We start from the raw sequence: 18,794 nt of genomic DNA, 5'->3' as shown, positions 1-18,794 counted from the left end.
AACATGTCGATGTTGAGCAGATCATGTTTAACACGCTCACCATCTCACCAGAATTTCCCCCCGGGTATCAATAAAGTATTTCTATCTATCTATCAAAACGTTGACCTGATGATGGCGCTAGGAGATCATCATAATAAGATATCAATATTCACCCAGAGGGGAATATAAATATCTGAACCGTATTTCAGCTGCTAACAAGCCTAAAAAGTAAGTAAGTAAAAGTAAGTAAGAAAAGCAGAAACTAAACATAAAACTGCACTTCCAGTTTGTATGCAGAGTGAAATGATGTGTGCTGTGCAGTACTGAGGGAACAATAAATAGAGCTGCTGTGCTGAAAATACCAGATATTCCTACAGGAATATGATCAATTAGAATACCAAGTGGTGCTAAGTTGGATGATTCACAGTGAGGATTTATCTAAAACCCACGATAATCTCACAACAAACAGAACACTTTATGCTATTTTTAACTGTGGACCGCATCCTGCATCTGTACTTGTGTTATATCAGTGCTGTGATTGATGCAGTCAGGATGCCACTGGAGCAGTCTCTAAAAGCTTGTGCCAGTGGTTCGGCCCAGTAAATCTTATGAGCTTACAGCAGACATTACTGACAACCATTTGCCATTTCATGCAAGAGGCCCTGTAATGTTAAAATGATGTAACTGTTTCCGATTCAGTATGAAAATCAATTCACAGAGACGTGAAACTTACTGAACACAGCTGACGCCTCATAACGAAACACGTGTCCATGCTGGCTTTTGTTAAAGTTGCTCGATTTTAAAATTCTAATGGTCGTTAAAATGGCAGAGTGATCTGCGAAGTGAAGGCCTGAAAACAGAGCTTCACCATTTAACTGCCACAGAGTGCTGCATTCATTAGCTGTGATGTTTGGAAACTCCACAGGGAATACTTAATCTAATAAGAAATCTGACAATTATCAGGACTGAATGTTGTAGAAGCGTGTCATGAATTTGACAGTTGGCTGCACTGAATAAGCTTATGAGCAAAATCATAACAGCGGTGAGTTATAGATGTGGACACGCGTTTTGGCGAGCTCAGGTGGGTTAATCACCCAAACATTTAGTATTACAAAAGCTCAAATATGACTGGATGCTTTGGGAAATGACTGACATTACCCTTTATAGGGCACTCATTGAAATACTTAGAAATTCAAAATTTCAACCCTAGACCATTACTGGTGGTCATTACATGACTTTTTTACTTTTGTGAGTTTTTCAAAATAAAATTCAGTTTTATGGTGAAAATCAAGGTCAGTGAAGTTACCATATATGGTTTCTTGCCGGTCTGTCATGTAGCCTGATTGTCGCTGATTGGCTTCTCGTAGTTCTACTGCCTCATGGTGAGGCAAGGGGCGGCATTTTGACCTCCCACTTCAGTTACCAAATATGGTCCCTTGCCCGATAAAGGGTTAACTGAAGGTGCAAGCAGGTACTTGTTATTTCTTAGTGAACCTTTAACCTCTTTAGAGCAAACACTTTAGACCTGTTTATCGTTGAGGGTCTTTGCGTTGGTTCTGTTTCAGTTGAAAACTTTATTTCTATCACATCTATCATCTGTATTTTGGCCAATGTGTCTCAGAAGCTAAGACCCGTGTTCAAATAGTAAAAGTAAAATCATATAAAATCAATCATTTTATCATGTTTCTTTCTTTTAAAATGTAGAGATGCATTTTCAACAGAAAGCCATAAACTTAAATCATCTCCCCGCTGCTCAGATGAACTTCACACCATTTCCTTGACTTCTCGGCAGTCTGTCATGTTCCCTAAATCATGAGCTGTATAAATAAGCCCACCACTGGCTCCATTGTTACAAACTAATACTATTTAGGTGAGCATTCTGCAAAGCCACCATTTAAAATTCTGGCTGATACAGCCATAGAGTAACTGCGTTGCTCGTCGTTGTGTTTTCTTACCTCTTGGATCATGCCGATGAACTCGGAGAAAGCCCAGTTGAGCTGGTTCAGGACGCTGTTGAGAAAAGAGGCGGCCATGTCTTTGTCCAAGCTCAGCAGCTCTGCCATGTGTCTCTGCAGCAGCAACGACGGACACGGCTCTAAACCAATCAGAGGAGGGAAGAGGACAGGAAAACAAACAGTGGAAGCTGCGGTTACAAGACAGCGAATGTTTTCTTGTTACAGCGGGTCCGTCAGTTTTGGGCCCAGAGAAATTCCCAGATGGTTACCACAGAAAAGCTTTTTAACAGAGGTGGAGAGCTTAACTAAGACATTTAACATTTATCTAAAAACAACCTTATTATTATTAATCTCTCTTTGACATCAGTTTTTGTTGTTCTCATTGTTGCCTGTTGGTTTTATTGCTACAGAGATGCCATTCAAAGTTTCACTGTACTATGTATAATGACCAATTAAGGCTATTCTATTCTATTCTAATAACAAATAATACTACCACTTCCAATTTCACTACACTTTCCACTACTACTATGACCACTACTACTAACAATAATAATAATAATAACAAACTTTACTTTTTACTTTTGAACCAGATAAAATTTAAATAAAATCAGTCCTCAGAAGTGTTTTCTCCAGTAAAGCAGTAACACTGCTGATAATACGCAGATATGTAATAGTACGTAATAAATAATAAATCTTATCCTACTGTAGCTCATCAAAGTATGTTTAGGTTAGACATTCGAAAACTAACGTTACTGTTTGTCTCACTAAATATCGACTGAAATCCTGAATACAGAGCAGTTTACTCAGAGGCCCAAATCTTGCTTTTAATGCCACAAAAGAGGAACAACTCATTCCTACGCGTCTGACTGAAGGCTTGCTAACATAAGCAGCTATGTTACAGCGAGCAGCTCGGCTAAATTATGTGATGTGCAGAAATCTCTGAATACAGTTTACACAGTAACAGACCAAAATCTGCTAAAAAACCCTTAATACAACAGCTGAAAAACAGATTATTAAAGATGTTAGCTCTCAAATCTGACATTTAAAAAAAAGAGCAGAAAAACGAAATCATTATTGGCGGTTGTCTGGTGGGGCTGGTAGGCATGCAAATGCACAAAATGAATTTAATCACATCACAACCATAAATCCTCTACTTTGGAAAACGTGTGTGCATTAAAACATGTCAATTTATAGCTGAGACCTTTAATTTAAACATAAATTATGGTAGAGAAACACAGCAGAGAGTGAAAAGTGTTCCAACCAGCCGTGGTCTCCCCTGCACTCTACGAGGCAGATAACAGCAACAGGGATTTATTCATCTCGGATCGTGCCTAGATGATCAAAACATTTGGAGTGTGGAGTTAATCTGCTGAAGTTCTGGTTCAGAACAAGACCACTTTTTTTTTTTTTTTTAAACGGATGTCGGTTTTTAAGCTATGGACAGACAGACACAGGTACGCAGGCAAACACATGACCGTCAAACACATTTACAGCAATGATTATTAATGTGCACTGTTCCTATCAAATAAACCAATAAATGAATAAAGGTAACGGAAGAGAAAAGATGAGGAAAAAGAGAGGGAGGGTCAAGAGGAGTGTTTCAAGGCGAACAAGACTACAACAAGGGACATTGTAGTGTATTGAAAGTGGACTCAGAACTGAGGAGAGAGCCAACCATCTAGGACCTTAAAGATATTACCCTGTCTCGACTGTAAAGGAAAACAGAGGACAAAAGGAGACTTTGGAAATGGAAAAGAGGATTAACAGGAGCAGGCAGAGGGACAGACGAGGAAAGGACAAAACGGGACTGGAAAGAAGTGAACACACAGAGGAGATGAGAATGAGGAGGAGGAGGAGAAGGAAGTGAATGGAGAAGATGAGGGAAAGCTTTCCAGCCCCCTGTGAGAGGCATGATGGGAACACTGTGGAGTCAAGTGTTCATTAAGTCTAATAATCTCTCCCCCCTGTTTCTCCTCTCTGCTCCATCCCAGAAGAATCAAATCAACCCGTCTGCTCTGAAGCATGAAAGACTGTTTATTATCCCAAAGATTCGAACACAGAGGTCAGACTACAGCAGGCAATGAATAGCAGCACTGTGGTGCACTATCATTTTGGTGTATCAGTGCTTCGCTTGAGTATTTCCATTTGTTACCACTTTATACTTTCAGAGGTAAATGTTGTACTTTGTGCTATATTTCTCTAACAGTTATTTACCGGTTGCTGTTTTACATTTTTACAACCATTAAATAAACATGGATGATGCATCTTTTCTTCCTCCCACTTTACAATACTGAAGCCAAGTATCTCAGACCCGTACGGGCGCTGCTATTTCAGAGCCAGAGTCTGTGCAGCGGTCATCGGGGCTGGAGCCACTGTACCAAGGAGCCACCCACACACTCACCTGTGTTAAGGTTAGCCGTCAATCATGACGCTGTCCCCCTTCTTTTATAGCATTAAATAACTAAGTAAAGCCAAACCAATCAGACAATTCAATATTTGAACCTATATCACCGTGATAAGAACTAAATAAACTGACATAGTACATTACTAGTACATTTAGCTATAATACTTTTGCAGCTGTGTTACTTTTAATATTTACATTTACAATATAGGAATATTTTTATATTACATTATTTCAATTTTTATTTAAAGTGAAACTATATAAGTTTTGGCAGGACAAATTGTCATTTGATTAATAAGTGATAAAATTCTTCCATCCTCACTAAAATACATCAAGCTTTGTGTGGTACATCAGCTCTGGTGCAGCTGGTAGTTTCAATGTTAGCTAATGTTAGCTAACTTTAGATATAACTGCTTAACACTGACATTACTGACTGATAAATCACATGAACTAAAAACTAACACAATGTCGTTGACAATGAGATGTGATATCTTTACAGTGGCTAACTGAGCCCTTGTCTACACTTAGTTGTAAAATGCATCCTGGACGATGAGATCACAAGTGGACAGCATTAATTACAAGCAGAAATGACGCACTGTGATCCAATCACTTCAGCGACTTATAGAAGTCTGCGACGCATTAGCCCACTTATCTTTTGTAGTGTCACTGCTAATGCACCCAGACAAGAACATGACGAGAAAATATGTTGTGTGACAGTGCACCTAAAAGCAATCTTCCTTGCAGGTCCCAAAGGACCTGCGCTCCTTTGCAAGTCACAAATGACAATGTCCTTCTAATTCTGGTCCCTACATGTATATTAGCTCTTGAAACATTTTTGTTTTCTTAGCTAGCCAATGTGAAACAAACATGGCACTTCACCGGTGACTGATGTAATAACTGCGCGCGTGGACCTTCTAGCGGAAGTGACTAAATCTGAACACAAGTGGTAAAATGGACACCTTGGAGACACAATTTAAAACTCCGTCTGAGAGCTCGAAGCCCTGTAGACACTGGCATGAGCTGCCTTTTGTCTCGGATGTCCTCTTGCGTTCAGGTCACCAAAAGGCATTTTAAAACCAAGTGTAAACAGGGTCTGTGTAAGTTGGAATCACTGGTCCTGAAAATGCACTACACCTACGGACTACTTAATCAGTTTGGGGATCTTTATGTGGGACTGTGCACTGAAACAAAGGTGATGGCTGTTATTAAAGGGGCAAAAATAAATGACAGCGACAGCTGAACAGAAACGGGAATGATGGAAAATAACTTACTTTGAAAACTAGCAATGGACAGATCCCCTGAAAGGCATGCAAATGAGAAGGCACACGGATGAAAGTCAATTATCATGCAGGAAGCAGAAAATCACAATTAAGTGGAAAAGAAACAGAGGAGCAGAAACCACTTTGAATCAAAGAGGACAATGACAAGGCAAAGCATGCTTAAGACTAAATTAAATTATTAAAAAGGAACACACTCCCACATTTTGGGAAATGTGATTTGCTAACTTCCTTACAGTCAGATGAGATCAATTTCTATTTCATCTTGGTGCTTATACTGTAATACAGAGCGGCTGGAAGACAGAGCACAGAAAAAAATTCTTCAAATAACATAATAATAATAATATCCTAATAATAACAATAATATAATATGAAGTTTACAATATATCCAAGAGGTGTTCGCCTGAATTTGCTTCAGAGGATTGTGTGAAACCATGAGGACGGGACACCTGAGCTCTGATACATTTCTACATGTGTTAGACACAACATGTAAAATAGGCACCTCTGAAAGACGTGGAAGGGATATTTCTAGCAAGATTAGTAGCGGCTCCATGGAAGAAAATGTCCACTTTGACCACTTTGGTCCAGAATAAAATATCTCAACAACCATCGGATGGATTGTCCTGATGTATATGTTGCTCAAAGGGTGAATTGTAGAAGTTCTTTACAGCATGCGGCCAAAACAGACGACCACAATTGAAATACAACATGAAGCAAGAACACAAACAAAAATAAACAAGACAAACTGGAATTAAAACAAAGCAGTTTAAAGTGTAGGAAAAGAAATGGATAAAGCGAGCCAAATGTCTGTTACCTCACTGATGAGGTGTTATATTGCATTTGTTTAATACATACAAAAGAAAATGGTTTGACACATAACTAAAGGGGAGTTTTTCCTGCTGCTCATGTGGGGATTCTTGGATCCTTAATTTTGAATTCCTGAATCGTTGGGTCTCCCTCTTAATTAAAGAGTTTGGTCTAGATCTGCTCTTTATGGAAAGCATCTTGAGATAACACTGTTATGAACTGGCACTATATAAATAAAGAATGACTGATTGATTGATAACTCCCTGTAAAATAGCTGAGTTGTTTGCGCTACCACTTTATGAACAGATTACAATGAATTATGTCAGAAAAACCTTTTTTTGTGCTTCTTTTACTCTAGAAATAACACTGCATGATGCAATTTTTTTCACCCTACTTTGGATCGTAAAAGCATGGTAGGAAAATTGCTCTCTAATTACAAAAATATATAATTGAATAATGAGTATTCCAGCCTCGTGTGTGCAAAATGATCTCCTGTAACAAATCAAAGATTAAACTTGTGCTGTGATTCTGTGCTAAAATTTTATTTTAATTTAATTGCCATCCTTTTATATAATCAGCTTCATTCTAAATTATATGTAATCACCCAGTGAGCTAAACCAGACTAAACTATCCACAATATACTAATAGAATATACACTTTTTCTTATCAAAATCAAGAAATGTAGCCACTATCGACTACACAAAATTAAATTAGCATATGGGTTGTTGCTGCTGTGATTGTACTTCATTCTTCACTGAGACAATCAGTTGATTGAAGTTAGAACAGTGTGTGTGTGTGTGTGTGTGTGTGTGTGTGTGTGTGTGTGTGTCCTCAGCTTAGATAATCATCTCTCTCCTGCTTTCCAAAAATAGTCTTCATCTGTACAAAATGCAAAAGCACCCATGACAACTTCACCCATTCATTTTAAAGTCCACCTACACACACACACACACTCACAGATAATTAAAGCTGTAAATCAAACAGAGATGTAGTAAAAATAAACCTGGTGTAGACTGGCAGTCATGGCCTCAATTTATTTATGGAAATTCGTGAGGGGAAAATAAAGACTTGAACCTGCACCAGGAAAACTCACATACCCAAAAAAAGAACAAAAATGATAGAAGGGGAAGTACAAAACAGAAAAAAAAACTGAGAGACAGAAACAAAAATGGAAGCCAGAGTGTCAGAAACACAACGAGAAAGTGAGAGTGAGAAAAAGCACACAGGACAGGAAATAAAAATCATTGACTTATTAATTTCAGCTTAGTTCTTTGCTTTGGAACGGCTGGAAATGATCCGAGCAATAGAAAATGCTGAAGTCTGAAGACACCCTGGACTGTTCACTGCTTCACCACAGAGCTAACACCAACAAACACACTCATTCACATTCACACTGACAGGCAGTTTAGCCTCCCCGCTGCCCACAAACAGAATGACAGCGAGAGAAAACAGACAGGGAGCAACACAAACAGCCAAAATAAATAAATAAATAAAAACAGAAAGAGAGTAACAGCAAAACAGATGGAGGCAAACAGTGAGAGGGAGTGAGGCCACCTACTCTGCAGACTAGGGAGGTTGGCATCCTCAGGTTTAGTCTTCAGGAGGTGAGGAAGGCGAGTGTATCTGTAGCCAAAACCGCAACCCTGAAAAACAACACAAGGAGCTCAGACATCGATTTGCTGCCATAGTTGCCAAAAGCAGAGGACGGAGTTCTCAGATATTTTATTTAAATAACAGTGGTGATGCCATAGTGTAGAAACACCCTGTCACAAGTATAATCCAATCCTGAATTCAAAATTTTACTGAAGTAAGAAAAGCATAAGTATGAGCATCAAAATGAACCTTAAGTACCTTCCTCATCTATTCTCTGATGACAAACTGTCCATTTTGTTCCAATATTTTTTGCTACCATGCTTATATTCTTGCTTTACTTTGTATTTCAATGCACTATTATGGTTTCCTGTCTTGGCTTTATACTGTATAATACTACTATAATTCATGCTGTGGGTAACAACCGTAGTCTGTCTATATGTGTCAGCCTTGTTATTGACTGGTGACCGGTCCAGGATGCACCCCTCCTCTCCCCCAATGTCAGCTGGGATTGGCTCCAGCCCACCCCCCCATGACCCTTAAGGATAAGTGGTATTGACAACAGATGGATGGTAAAAACAGATGGATGGATCGTATTTCAAAAATACGAGCTTCCAGAATAAGTTATATACTCTGCCTGTAACTTTTTGACACAGTACATGAACATGAACAGAAATAGATAGTCTTTACAAAAGAAAATAACTTCAAAAAAATATCTAAAATATACAAACAATAAAATAATGTGAGTAAATAATTGCTCTTTTTATTAATTATCCAAGAAGGTTTTATATTTGTAAAAGTTTCCTAGAGCCTTGCACAAATGTTTTTAGGTGTGCATGGTGTTTGTGCAGAGTCAGGGAGAAAAACACAACTAAGTATGTGTAGTGGGCCGCCATGTTGGAGTCTGGTACCACAGTCCTTATAATTGATTTGTTGTTAGCATGCTAATATTTGCTAATTAGCAGTATACACAAAGTACAGCTGAGGTTGATGGGAATTTTGTTAGTATTACACGTATTTGGTCATAAACCAAAGCACTTGGCAAATTACAGCCAAGTGCTTTAATGTTGACCTGATGATGGTGCTGTTTGAAAAGTTGTCCAATAGTTGTTTTGTCCATTTCTGACTCGACAAAAGTTGTGGAGTTCACTGTAGAGCTGTGCAATGTGTGTGCGCTCACCCTCCACAGTCTGACCAGTATCCAGTTGGTCTGAGCCCAGGGTCTTTGTTCATACGGAGCCAGCAGATTCTTCATCATGGCGACACGTCTAAAATCAGACAATCAATATACATCAGCACAGATCACAGCTGAATTCAGATATGCAGGAACAATCCATCCTCCATTTAATAATTTACTCTGTGCGACATCCCTCTGCCTTTGGCACCAAGAGTAGTCTGTACTTTAGAGAACACAGAATGAATTATATTACGTTTGGTAGCTTGGCGTCTTGATGGTTTGGATTGTGACCAAAAAAGTCCCAAAGAAAGAAAAAAAAACAGAACTGCTTTACATTTACTCCCAAGTTTCTGCACAGTTGCTTAACTTTTTAAAGGATTTTCCACATTAACATATTTTGTTCTCTGCTCATATTTCCATTCAGCTGTATGTTCTTTATTTGCTCTGTATATATTGTGAGAAAACACAATGAAACCCTTGAGTGGAGGACAATGCCTAAAAAAGGGATTAAAATGCAACATCTAAAATGTTGTGTCATCTGGTCCATCATGTCCTGTAAACACTGTGCCTAATAACACTAAGTGCATTACTGAAAAAGGTAATTGATCTGAAATGATGTAAGATGATCCAGAATTAAAACAAACAGGATTGCTTTAGCTCTGTCTGATCAGGAGAACATTTTCCTTATTTGATTATGTTTCCTATTACCTGTTGTCCAAAATGACATGTTGATAGTACTAATAATTCACTTCACCCTACCCCTGTTGGGTGAGATTTACATGAGGTGTAAACAGGAGTTACAACAGATTAGTCGGCATATGACGAAGCCTTGAGCATAAGCTGTTTAATCTTTGATTCTTTAATCTTGGTTTCTAAAATGCAGAAACATGAGTGAACCATAGACTTAATATCTTTACCTCAGCTGAGGCTACAGTGAGATACCCACTTATCAATGTCATGTAGGGAAGAGTTGGAGGGCTTCAGATGTCTAAAAAAGGTTTTCAGAGTCACTACTTAGATAAATCAGTGAATCGTCTGCATATAAGGTTACCTAAAGGAAACATGCAAATAAAAAAAGGAGGTGCCCCAACAGTGCATACCCATTGTAGCTGGCCTAGTTTAGATCCCGAAGGAGAAGTGAAAGCCATACTAACCTGGCCATTTGCAACCTTAACAAGAAAATAATATTATTGATCTGCCAAGACTTTATCTAAAACCTTAAGTACAAACTGGAGTTTAGGGATTGACTTGAAACTAGTTTTAATCAGGGAGGGTCAGGTTTTCATTAAAGAGGAATAAAAGTATGAAAGAAACAATGAAAAAAGAAGAAAATAAGAACACTCACTGCTCCTCTGGAATCCTCTCCACTGCCCTGAGGGATTGTGGGTAACAGACATAGCTGGCCAGGGCCTGCATCAGAGAGTCTTTGATGTCTGAGAGGAAGACATGAAAGGTATTTGTTAATACGATGTTGACACGCTGGTCAAGGTGAGAAAAAGTTTCTCTCAACACACTGGAACCTAATTAAAATGCACTGTGTCTTTTTTTCAATTAATCGGGAGATTAAAAATGCGATTTGGATTTTTCAAACCCTTATCTGACAACAAGAGGCTCACATATTTGGTCACTTTCATAGATTGACAACATCTTTGAAGAACTTCTTATGCTCCACTTGTTTTGGTAATTTCTCCATGAAAAAGATGAAAGAAATATATTATTTATAAAAGACAAGATGTGCTTAATTTACCAATAATGATAACCACATTTATTTTATGAACATTTAACTAGAACATTAAATTAGAAAGCGTTTACTCACTACCCTTCAACAGACAAAGTACCAACAGTTTACAGTATGTTGTTATTATCAGACATCCATAAAACTATTCATTCTTGTTAAGGGCAGTAGTATGCAGCAGTTCACCACCCAGACCACTAGATATATGCAGTAGACAGGAACAACCAATTAACTGAAAACTGTTGATTACCATGGGTTTTAAAAATAACTGTATGTGGAACTGTTAAGAAACGTGAATAAATACATATAAACATCTCAAAGAGTAGCAATTAGTTTAACAGCTAAGTAGAGCAAAGCAACATGCTGAAGGCACCAGCGAGAATTCACTTCCTAAGAGTGCTCAGGTAGATTTAATATGTTCACTGTTTTCCTTGTGATTTGTTAGTCACAAAAAACTCAGATCCGTTGGTTCGAGTCCATTAATCTTTGGACAGATCTTAACAACACTGTTGAGGCTGTTTTAGTAGCGCACTAAAACCAGCAAAGAAAAGAAAGAAATTCAATACAAGAGTGATAGAAAGATTAAGAACTGAACTTAAGAATAACTGAACTGAAAAAGAGATAGTAAAGAGAAAGTAAAGTGTGTTTCCACCCCTCTGTAAGTGGTGGTTGAACGCTGTTTTTACTCCAGAATAAAAGAGCAGTAGGAAGTACAGTGGCCCAGATGGTGCATCTTATCTCACAATGGCTACAGCTTTTGCTCTTTGAAGCTGTTCAGGTTTTTCATCATCCACAACAACACTCTTGACATGTTTGGGGCATCGGGATCTCGCTGATGAGCCTGGGTACATCCTCCAGTCTAGACTTGGTGATGAGACTATGATTGATCGCTGTAGCCTGATCGTGATAAATTGAGTCACAGCTTCCTGGAACATCCAGTCACTAATGAATAAACACTGACAAAACACACTGAGAGCTGACAAAAAGAAACCACATCTCTGGCATTAAACACATAGTAAAAAACCGATGGAACCCTTATGAGCATGTTAAAATAGATATCACCCAGGGTGAGAAACTCTACAGTCTGTGTGATGTTTGATTATTTATTACTAAACACAAGTAGCAGCTGTGCAGAAAAGCAACAAAAAGCTGAAACAACAATTGTGTTCATTTTAGCAAATTAATGATTTTATGTTAATTGCTGTCGGGGTCTTGTTCACGAGTGACGATAAAAAGGAGCGTGAGATGACCAGACAGATTGGTGCAGGGTCAGCAGTAATGCAGGTGCTGTACCGGTCCGCTGTGGTGAAGAGGGAGTTGATCTACGCTCCAACCCTCACCTATGGTCACGAACTCTGGGTATTGACCGAAAGAACGAGACCGCGGATACAAACGGCTGATAGAAGTTTAGCAGAGGGTGTCTGGGCTCAGCCTTAGAGTGAGGGGCTCTGAGTAGAGCTGTTCACATTGAAAAGAGCCAGTTGAGGTGGTTCAGGCATCTGGCCAGGATGCCTCCTGGGCACGTCCCACCGAGACCCCGGGGCAGACCCAGAACTTGCTGGAGGGATTATATATCTCATCTGGCCTGGGAACGCCTGGGGAAACCCAAGAGGAGCTGGAAAGCTTTGCTCGGGAGAAGGACGTCTGAAGTGCTTGACACCTTGCCACTGTGACACGAACCCAGATAAGCGGAAGATAATGGATGGATAGAGGGATGGATGGATGTTAATTGCTGCATTTTAAAGTAAAATTGATGTTAAACATGCAAGGAATATTCTCACCAACAGAGGTGTATCTCCTCTTGATTAAAGCTTTTAGTTATGAGATAAGCCACATCTAATCATGGACATGTAGCCTTCAACACCATATTCACTTACAAAAGTTCCCATACTAAAAAACAAAAGGAGGAACTTAACAGATTCTGCACTAATCTAAGATATAGTGGAACTAAAGACAGCATGAGGGAGAGGACAGGAAAGTCCAAGTGTAAAATGGATGTGAATCTAAAATGTAATATAGGTAGAAGAGAAAAAGGCAAAGGCAGCTTAAAGCACGTGGGAGGAGGGGAAAATGAAGATGGATAATGAAATGGAGACAAAGGGGACATGTATTGAAATCTTGTAGCCCTTTTTTAAAAAGTCAAACAGTGACTGTGGTGATAAATCAGCTGCCTCCTATATTTTACTCCTCTGAACAGAAAACGAACTTTTAAATAGACAATATATAAGACCAAACAAAACTTTTTCAGCTGTGCTGTTTTTTTTGTCCATTTAACCTGCACAAAACTTCACTGTGGATTCTGGTTTCCCCTGACCTTAAAAGAAGTATTTCACAGTGGGACAGATGGTCTATGGTTTATGCAGAAAGGCCCAAATATGTTTTAAACTGGTGCTACTTATCCTGAGAAAAAGGAGAAAAGGGACAGCGGTATTACCTTTTGCTCAAAAGATAGAAAACCTTCAACAATTAGAATGCACCACACCGCTATCCTTAACCCTTGATGGTGTTTGACTCTAAGCTGTGGCTGCTTTTTCCCCTCATCTATACGCCGTAATTCTTCCGCACTGTATTCTGGCTCATATAAGTAGCCATGGATGTTGATGGCATAAAAACATGAAGAAGTACAATCTGTGGTTCAAAACACCAGTTCTAAAGCTGGGAGTTCTCAGTATGAGCAACATGTAATGTAAAACTTTGATCATTTCCATGTATACAGTGTAGTGATACGAAGCCAGTTGAAAATCAGCAAAGTACTTCTTTAACCTGAACCCAACTCAACCTTACCAAACACCAACCAGTTATCTTCACTGTGCCAAACCGTAAGATCCACAAGATCACAAGATCTTATTAGGCAGCACTTCATGTAAATCAGATCAGATCATCAGTGGCTTATTTACATCTGTAGTCTTAGTGAATACCCCACTAAATCTAAAAAACTGTAAAAAAAAAAAAAACAGAAAATAGAAGTACAGAAATATGAATGAAAGGAAAAGGATGTTAATGTTCATGTAAATATCATCATGACAGAAGTGAGAGGGAAACCTTCATGGAAAAAGGAGGAGTCTTGCTTACAGCAGCAAAACCACGGCATACATACACAGTGTTAGAGAGTGTGTGTGTGTGTGTGTGTCTTACCTGTTCCAACTATACGGGGATCTGCAAAGTGCTTGGCAAGGATAGCAGCTAGTTGAGTCAAGGTTTCTTCGTAGCCTGAGGATACAAACACACACATGAAGTTCTGCTGATGTGCACGGAGGTGCAGAAAATGTGTTCAGCAGGCCGATGTTCACCTGACAGCACACGTTAAAGTCAACTCGGATTCTACTTCAGTTCACACTGGAAAGCTGAGACAGCAAGTTTCCAGTGACACGCAGGTAATGATGACAGAGTGCGAGTGTGTGTTTCGAATGCAGAGAGGAGAGCTTTCACAGACCTGTGTCAATAAATCAATCTGTCCTTAACGCAGGGGATTTCAAAACCTGACATTATGGGCCTCCGCAGCAGCCCCCAACCCGATGTTGATAGGACATTCTGAGTCTGAGTGCATATTGATAGTGCAACATATTAATATTCATTGATTTTGTCACTCCTGTTATTATTCTTTGTCTTATATCTATTTGGAGGGATGATAATGATAAAGTTTTGGAACTACAGTTGCCATGATGCTTTGAGGGATGTAAACAAGATGTGTAATGCTAGAACTAAAGCCCATTTTTTTCTATTTACATTTTAATAAAGGGGCACCATTAAAAGTATCCTGAATTAGTTATCAGTCATTCCTGTTTGCAGTGTACCCATGGGTGAACAAACAACTATCACTGGAATACTGTGATACTGAAGAGCACTTAAAAACATGGTGAATCACAGGCAAATTCTGCAGCGTTTTACTAAACGAATTAAAGGCTGTTTAGTCCTGATGGAAATCCTCACAAAGTGTAAGTCACAATGAATTACATATGTCAGCAAATTAATATGTGAATTGCATATGTTTGTTTATGTACAGTACTGTGCAAAAGTCTTAGGGAGGTGAGAAGAATGCCAAGTGATCAATATTTGGTGTGACCAGCCTTTGCCTTCAAAATAGCATCAACTCTTCTAGGTACATTTGCACAAAGTCAGGATCATAGTCTGATGTATGATGTATGTACCAATTGTACCAAACAGGTGCTAATGATCAACAATTTCATATGTGGGTTGAAACACAGTCATTAAGTGAAACAGAAACAGCTGTAGGAGGCTTCAAACTGGGTGACGAACAGCCAAACTCTGCTACCAAGGTGTACAGGTTCATGTCACTGGGCATCATGGCAAGACAGTACAGCAACAAAACACAAGGTAGTTGTACCATTATATATATATACACTACTCACAAAGTTAGGGATATTCAGCTTTCAGGTGAAATGTCAGGATGAACCTAAAATGCATTCTAACCTTTCCAGGTGAACTTAATGTGACCTTCTCTAAACCTTTGAATGCACATGTCCAACTGTTCAGTGTTTCAGTACTTTTTGCACAAGTTGCTGTTCTCTAACAAGAAGCTTAACAGCAACATTCACAACAGGTTTGATCCATGAATCCACCAATACATTTCCTGCTTCAGTTAGAATTGGTATTTAAACAGTCCTCCTCATCAAGCTGTTCACATTCTGACATCATGAGACCAAGATGACACCTAACAGTTGATCAGCAGCACCTCAACACTGGAGGCTTCAAACAGGAAGTCCTCAGACGGAGGTGTTCACTGAGCTTAGAGGGTCACAGAGTGTCATCAGGAGGTTGTAACAGTGATACAGAGACTGGAAGAGTCACAGAAAGGAGAGGAGTGGACGTCCTTTGGCCACATCCCAATTTATTGAGACACTGAAAAGTTTTTGTTGTGGTATACCCACCACTGTTGTTAGATTTTCTTTCAATAAATTGTTTAAGATGAATAAAATTACCATTGCATGCTTCTACTTAAATGCCCTACTTTCATGATATAATATCACTGTAGCATTCACTTTTTACATTTTCCATATATTTCACCTGAAAGTCGAATATCCCTAACTTTTTGTGAGTAGTGTATGTTATAAACATTTCGAAGCAGACTGGGGTTTCAGGATGTGCTGCTCAAGCTCTTTTGAAGAAGCATGAAGAAACGTTGAGGACCGTAGACACAGCGGTCGGCCAAGGAAACTTAGTGCAGCAGATGAAAGACACTTTTTGCTTACTTTCCATCGAAATTGGAAGATGTTCAGCAGTGCCATCAGCTTAGAACTAGCAGAACCCCTAGTGGGACCCAGGTACACCCTGCATGAAATAATTGCATCCAAACCTCTGACGTGGAAACATGAGACTCAACTATACATGAAAACACCGAAAAATGGAAGATGAGTCAAAATGTGAAATATTTGGCTGCAGCAGAAGGCAGTTTGTTCACTGAAGGGCTGGGGAGCGGTACAGTAATGAGTGTCTGCACGCAACAGTGAAGCTGGTGGAGGTTCCTTTGGGGCTGCATTTCTGCAAATGGAGTTGGGGGTTTGGTCAGGATTAATGGTGTCCTCAATGCTGAGAAATGCAGGCACATACTTATCCGTCATGCGACACCATCGGGGAGGCGTCTGATTGTCCATAAATTTAGGACAACGACCCCAAACGTACAGCCAATGTCATTAGGAACTACCTTCAGCATAAAGAAGAACAAGGAGTCCTGGAGGTGATGGTGTGGCCCCCACAGGCAGCCTACATCCACAGAAGGTCTGTGGCTAGTTCTCAGAGATGTTTGGAACAACCTCCCTGCTGAGTTCCTTAAACTGTATGCAAGTGTACCTGGGAGAATTGATGCAGTTTTGAAGGCAAAGGCTGGTCACACCAAGTATTGATTTGATTTCGATTTTTCTTCTGTTCGCTCACTTTGCATTTTTGAAAGCTTTACAGCATTTCTTCACACCTGCCAAAAACGTTTGCACAGTACTGTATGTGTGAGTTATGACTCAGAAGGAGAGCGTTTTTTTTGGCACTAATTGCGTCAGTTGCATTGAGCATGAGCTTCAACTGCTGACCATGTTGGTGAGCAGTCGACTCACTTTGTGTTGTTTTAGGAACGCCTGCATGCATGTCACTTTCACCTTCACAGCATCTTTGTCTCACGTCTCTAACTCCACGACCCCCTTCACTAGACCTCCTCCAACAAACGTATGAACGCATTTCAGGAATATATCAGCACCTTTATGCCATATTCATGTCATATCACAATTATTGTAATTAGTTACGTTTCTAAGTTTCTTTTGTTCTGACTACTTCATGAAAGTCACCTCATTTAAGGAGCTGTCATATACTGTATAGTGTCAGGTTCAGCCAGTTCATACACACCAGAGAACCAGGCTTTTATTTGGGAGAGGCTTATGTCCCAAATAAGTGGCTCTGCTGTCATCCAAGAAGGTTTTTTTTTTTGTCTTTTGGTTCTTTAAACTCTTGAAATTTTAAGTTTCTTTCTTAATTTCTGGTCCACTTGCTCTGTTTTGTATGGTTTTTATACAGACCTCTAAGGCTAAATGGTTTTATTCATGAATTTTTCTGAATTCCTCTCTCTTATAGAGATAGAATACTCATCCTTGGTGACTTCAACATCTATGGAAACTGTCTTTCCAACCCTCTTTCCTGTGATTTCCATGCTAAAGGCACACATTAAACTCAAACCTTAGATCTGGTCCTCACTTGTGGTTTTCTCCCCCAAAATGTGAACCTGTTGACTTCTATGTCTTAGATCATAAAACATTTTTAATGTTCCTTTATCTCCTCCCACTGGTAATAAGTGTGCCATTGTCCTGCCACGTAGTCTTAATGCTGATTCTGCCATTAAGTTCTGTGAAGCCTTCTCCAATACATTAACCTTGAGCTTTTATGCAGCAACAGCGCAGTGCCTCTCAGAGTCAGAAAGAAAAAGCATCATCCTTCTCCCTGGCTTAGTGAGCACACTCGGGCCTTCAACAGACAATGCAGAAAAGCTGAATGGATATGGAAGGCTAATAGGTAACGAGTCTCACTTGACATCCTGACAAGTCAAATAAGACGTTAAAGAGGCAAGCTCAGCCCGTTTCTTCAGTTAGATTCAACTCTCATAATTCAGAATCTTATTATCTTTTTTTTTATTCTCTTTTATTAGGAAATACTTAACAGTTAAAGCACCTGAAGTTTTTCCCTAGTAATTCACATTTTCACAAGTACAACTATATGAAACATACGGGGTGGTACAGTAAACAGAAAATAGTACGTTCACATACTATAAACATTTAAACAGAAGGAGGGAGTTTCACGGAAATGTAAGATTTTCATTTTTTCCAGTTTTCCTCAAATCTAACTTTCTGGAGTCTCGAGGAGAAAGTGACTCTTTCCATTATAAAAATGCCACAAATCACATCATACCAATCCTTTATGGATGGGGGTATGGTTTTTTAGCGGAGTCACTAAGTATTCCAAATAAGTATTTTGTTTTACTATCTGCAGACGCTGAATATCGAGCACCAAAAAGAAATTCATCCCAATTAAAAGCGACTTTCATCCCAAATATATTCACTCTTTCAGTATTAATCTTACACCACAGAGTGTGGATCTTTGGGCAGGCCCAACGCTTTGTGGTAGTGTTTTGCTTCCTGGGAGCCACCTTAATGAGACAACTGAACCGGCGTAATAAAATATCTGCTTATGGTCTTTCAGCTAAAAGGTCTCCAGGACGTTGAGCTTGTTATCTTCCATTGGAATACACAGTATTTAGTCCAGACCTCCTGAGAGACAGATATTAGTTTCCTTTTGCCATTTCTGTTTTATGTAGAAGGGATGTGCAGGTTTAACCTCTTGAAGTCCCTTATGAAGTAAAGTTACTTTACCCAGGTCC

The 18,794-nt window shown here is 39.3% G+C and overlaps 1 protein-coding gene across 1 annotated transcript in view; it reads right to left on the bottom strand.

Annotated features, from left to right (window-relative positions):
• Nucleotides 1-18,794, bottom strand: part of LOC139213051 (E3 ubiquitin-protein ligase RNF123) — a 148,136-nt gene that overhangs the window by 94,139 nt on the left and 35,203 nt on the right. The window contains exons 28-32 of the mRNA XM_070843666.1: nt 14,057-14,131; nt 10,532-10,619; nt 9,190-9,277; nt 7,978-8,062; nt 1,935-2,074 (exon numbers count right to left, since the gene is read on the bottom strand). Of these exons, the coding sequence (XP_070699767.1) occupies nt 1,935-2,074; nt 7,978-8,062; nt 9,190-9,277; nt 10,532-10,619; nt 14,057-14,131 (476 nt within the window). The remainder of the gene's footprint in view (nt 1-1,934; nt 2,075-7,977; nt 8,063-9,189; nt 9,278-10,531; nt 10,620-14,056; nt 14,132-18,794) is intronic.

Source organism: Pempheris klunzingeri, chromosome 2 (assembly GCF_042242105.1).
Source record: "Pempheris klunzingeri isolate RE-2024b chromosome 2, fPemKlu1.hap1, whole genome shotgun sequence".
NCBI lineage: Eukaryota > Metazoa > Chordata > Actinopteri > Acropomatiformes > Pempheridae > Pempheris > Pempheris klunzingeri.
This window is presented reverse-complemented; position numbering and strand designations above follow the sequence as displayed.